The sequence below is a fragment of the Cyprinodon variegatus genome, unplaced genomic scaffold (assembly GCF_000732505.1).
Source record: "Cyprinodon variegatus isolate N-32 unplaced genomic scaffold, C_variegatus-1.0 Scaffold114, whole genome shotgun sequence".
NCBI classification, from domain to species: Eukaryota; Metazoa; Chordata; class Actinopteri; order Cyprinodontiformes; family Cyprinodontidae; genus Cyprinodon; species Cyprinodon variegatus.
In genome coordinates, this window is record NW_015150567.1 from 609,043 (window position 1) to 612,929 (window position 3,887).

Genomic DNA, 3,887 nt, shown 5'->3' on the forward strand with positions numbered 1-3,887 from the left:
ATCGGGCTTTAAAGGGTTAAATCTCTCATTATTTTTAATAATAATTCTGTCTTTTTCTCTCATTAACAGAATCCACTCTGAAGGCTTAGTAGCTCATTATAGTTCAGCATCTGTTGTATTTTTTCAGGTGTTAGAGCAAAAGTTGATGGGTTTTAATTTCCGTTAAAGTTCTCCATTACCACGTAATCACTCGTCACCTTTTGTGCTGAAAAGAACGCGCTGTGATTACAGATCAGGCGGCTGGCTGCGGACGGGTGTGTTAAGGCGTGTTCTTAGGTGTGATCTTAAACAGGCTCTTTGTTGCGGTCATAGATACGATAGGGATGGATGGGATGTTTCTGTTATCGTGTTTGCCACAGACACTGGTTTTGTTTGTACAGACTGTCAGTGTAACACACATTCTTTATGACCGAGGATAGAGACGCATGCTGGTTGAGTGTGGAGAATAAAAAGACAGCAGTAAGCAGTTAGGTTGACCTTATCTCTGCCATGCAGGGACCCTCTGCACGTTCACAAAGACGCACAACTTAACACGAGCACTAAATTTGAGACTTTGATTAATTTTCCGTCCCTGATCCTTTGGGAGGTTGTAGGGAAGCTTGTCCTTTTCTCCTGTGGTCAATGGGTGAGAGGCACCTGCTTCATCACGAGGAAACGGAGACAAACGGCGTGCAGACGCTCTGACCCAACGGCAACATGAACGGGCCAGCTGACCTTACAAAGGCAGCGGTGCTAATACCCGGGTCACCATAAGAATATTAGAAAGTGCAAATTAAACATCGGTTAATAGTTTTAGTAACTTTAGCCATAAAGCTCTGCAGCAGTGTTGGGTCAAGTTCTAATGTTCTGGTATCGTTTCAGGCAGAGGGTCCTGAGAGTCCTCATTGGTGTTAACCAATCACTGTAAGAAATGAATGAGTTTTAAGCAGCCCTTCCTCTTTTCCCAAAATAAAATCATGGATTCTTTATTTTTTTTTTTTTTTCTTTTTAAAATTAATTTAAAAAAAAATAAAATCATGGATTCTTTTTTTATTTTTTTATTTACTTTTTAAAAATAATAATAAAAAAAATAAAATCATGGATTCTTTTTTTTTTTTTACTTTTTAAAAATAATTAAATAAAAAACCTTGGATGCTTTCTTTTTTGTTTTTATTTACCTTTTAAAAATAATAATAAAAAATAAAATCATGGATTCTTTTTTTGTTTTTATTTACTTTTTAAAAATAATAAAGAAAAATAAAATCATGGATTCTTTTTTTGTTTTTATTTACTTTTTTAAAAATAAAGAAAAATAAAATCATGGATTCTTTTTTTTATTTACTTTTTAAAAATAATAAAAAAAAATAAAATCATGGATTCTTTTTTTTTTTACTTTTTAAAAATAATAATAAAAAATCATGGATTCTTTTCTTTTTTTTTTTAATAATAAAAAAAATAAAATCATGGATTCTTTTTTTTTTTTACTTTTTAAAAATAATAAAAAAAAATCATGGATCCCTTTTTTTGTTTTTATTTACCTTTTAAAAATAATAATAATAAAATAAAATCATGGATTCTTATGTTTTTGATTTTTTTTACTTTTTAAAAATGATTAAAAAAAATAAAATCATGGATTCTTTTTTTAAATTAACTTTTTAAAAATAATAAAAAAAAAATAAAATCATGGATTCTTTTTTTTATGTACTTTTTAAAAATAATTAAAAAAAATAAAATCATGAATTCTGACAAACAGATCCGACCTCAGCAGCTGTGCGTACGTAGCTGACTGCTTCGTCTCACCTTTATGTCCCGCCTTAAACCATAACGCTGCAGCTTGATTGGGCAACCTGTTTTAGTAAAAAATTGAAGCCGTATCAGATGGATTTGTGTGTGATTTTTTTACTCGATCTCCAGGTAATGTTAGATTCTGGAGAAAGCGTTTTGGCTCCAGAGAGTTTCTCAGGTCCCCCTCCGCAGGGCCGTCCTGCCCGGGCCTGTTTTATGATCTGATCCCAGCCTGTTCTCAGGTCAGGTCAGAGGTCACCTCTTAAACTTGGTTAGGATGGAAAATATACCAACCATTGAATCCTGGATTTAACAGCAGAGTCTGATCTGTGTTATTACTCACCTTTCTACTTTATTTAACCTTCGTAGATTGAGGGAAACCTGTATTTTTACTGCTGCGGTTGATGAATAGTTTAATCCTCCATCTTCATTCAAAAGTGTGTGGGTTGGTGGAGCGCAGCAGAACCACAGTGACTCCGGTCTGTGGTCCAGATTACTGGAAGAGAGACATTTGATTCAACATTCAGCTGCAGAAACATTCTGCCCCACTAAGTGGATAGTAGAGGGAGACAAAGACAAATTTCCTTTTTACACCAAACCTATTTTAAAGAGATTTTTTTCTGCCTGCATTAAATCCTTTTGTCCGTTTCTACCTTTATTTCTCTCTGCAGGGCTACAAACAACAACAAGGTTAAGGAGATGGTTCTTCTGGAGCTGAGCTACGTTAACTCCAACCTGCAGCTACTGATGGGCCAACTGGAAGGACTCAACAGCTCAGTGGATGTCTACCAGAGCTCCCAGTAAGCGGTTTATTTTATTTTACAGCTGAACCCAGATCTGGAATTTATCACAATTAAAGAAATAGGAAGCATTCGCTGCAGCAGGGTTTGCACGCCTGTTGTACCAGCAGCGACGGCATCACAGCCTATTTATTGGTGCTTATATGAAGACCACACTACATCTTTTACATGTTTTTTTATCTTCTTAGTGGATTTCTTTTGTTTAAATTAACTGCAAAGCAGAGGTTGAAGGAAGGAAACGTTTTATTTGGATGCGTCGTGTTTAATTATGTAGATGTCTTAAAAAAAAAGTGTCCTGATGACTGAGGAGCTGAAATAAGGCCGTCCAACAGACAGGAGAAGCCCTGAAGACAGGCGGATCATTTGAATGTCAAACTACACCAACCGGTTTCTGTTTCATGGTATAAAAAGCAACAAGGAAGCTGTGAGCCTGAACCTTTATGCAAAGCAAATGGAAGCTTCAGGTATTCTCTGCAAGTTGCCCTGTTGGGTGTGTTCTGTCTGGGTGTGGGTGTTAGTGAGATGTTGTGGTTCATTTACAACTTTCTGTGGTGTGGAAGAAAACAAAGCCGGAACGTCCGGAGGATCCTTCATCACCTCGAGCTTTTTAGAGCTGCAGAGACGAGGAAATGAAAAGACTGTAAAAATTGCTTAAAGGTGTTTTTAGAGAAGTAAGGAGATTTAAATTATTTCCTCGTTGTATGAAAATCCCCCGATCAAGGTTACCAAAACGGACACGTTTGACAGGTTGCCACATTTCTACCAACATGTCGACCCGCTTGGTCACCTGGAAGGTTCTCACCTCCCGTTTAGCAAACAATGGAGAACAATTTGGCGATAGCTGGGATGTAATTATGGACTCCAGAGGGAGAGGCTAATTTCCATCCTGTGCCCTTTACTCTCAGAGACTGACTTATATTGGTCTGTTATGATCCTTCTGGTGTGTAAATTGTCTAAAAATGTCCTCCTAGCTCTAATGTTGCTTCCCTGCTTATTTGTTTGTACTTTAATGTTCATAAGCAGCTAAAATGCTTCTGATCTGCAGCTTTTTGAATCCTGTCATTGCTTTAGATGGTTATCATTAAACATTAAGCTTGATTTTTAGGGTTTCATACGGTGGCCCTGAAGTGCAAACTGCAACTAGAAATCTAAAATCGCAACTACATTAAGAAAAACAAAACTACATAAAGCAAAGCGCAACTACATTAAGGAAAACACAATTACATTAATCTACCGGAAAAGGTACCAGTGGGAAACATGAGACATCACTGATTGGACGACGGCGCCGTTTGACAGACATGTTCACAAGTCATTTTTTGCAAA

The 3,887-nt window shown here is 36.5% G+C and overlaps 1 protein-coding gene across 1 annotated transcript in view; it reads left to right on the forward strand.

The window, feature by feature from the left end:
• The window catches only part of rhpn2 (rhophilin, Rho GTPase binding protein 2), a 57,283-nt gene that overhangs the window by 17,893 nt on the left and 35,503 nt on the right, over nucleotides 1–3,887 (forward strand). Inside the window, exon 3 of the mRNA XM_015375202.1 lies at nucleotides 2,436–2,564. Within this exon, the coding sequence (XP_015230688.1) occupies nucleotides 2,436–2,564 (129 nt within the window). The remainder of the gene's footprint in view (nucleotides 1–2,435; nucleotides 2,565–3,887) is intronic.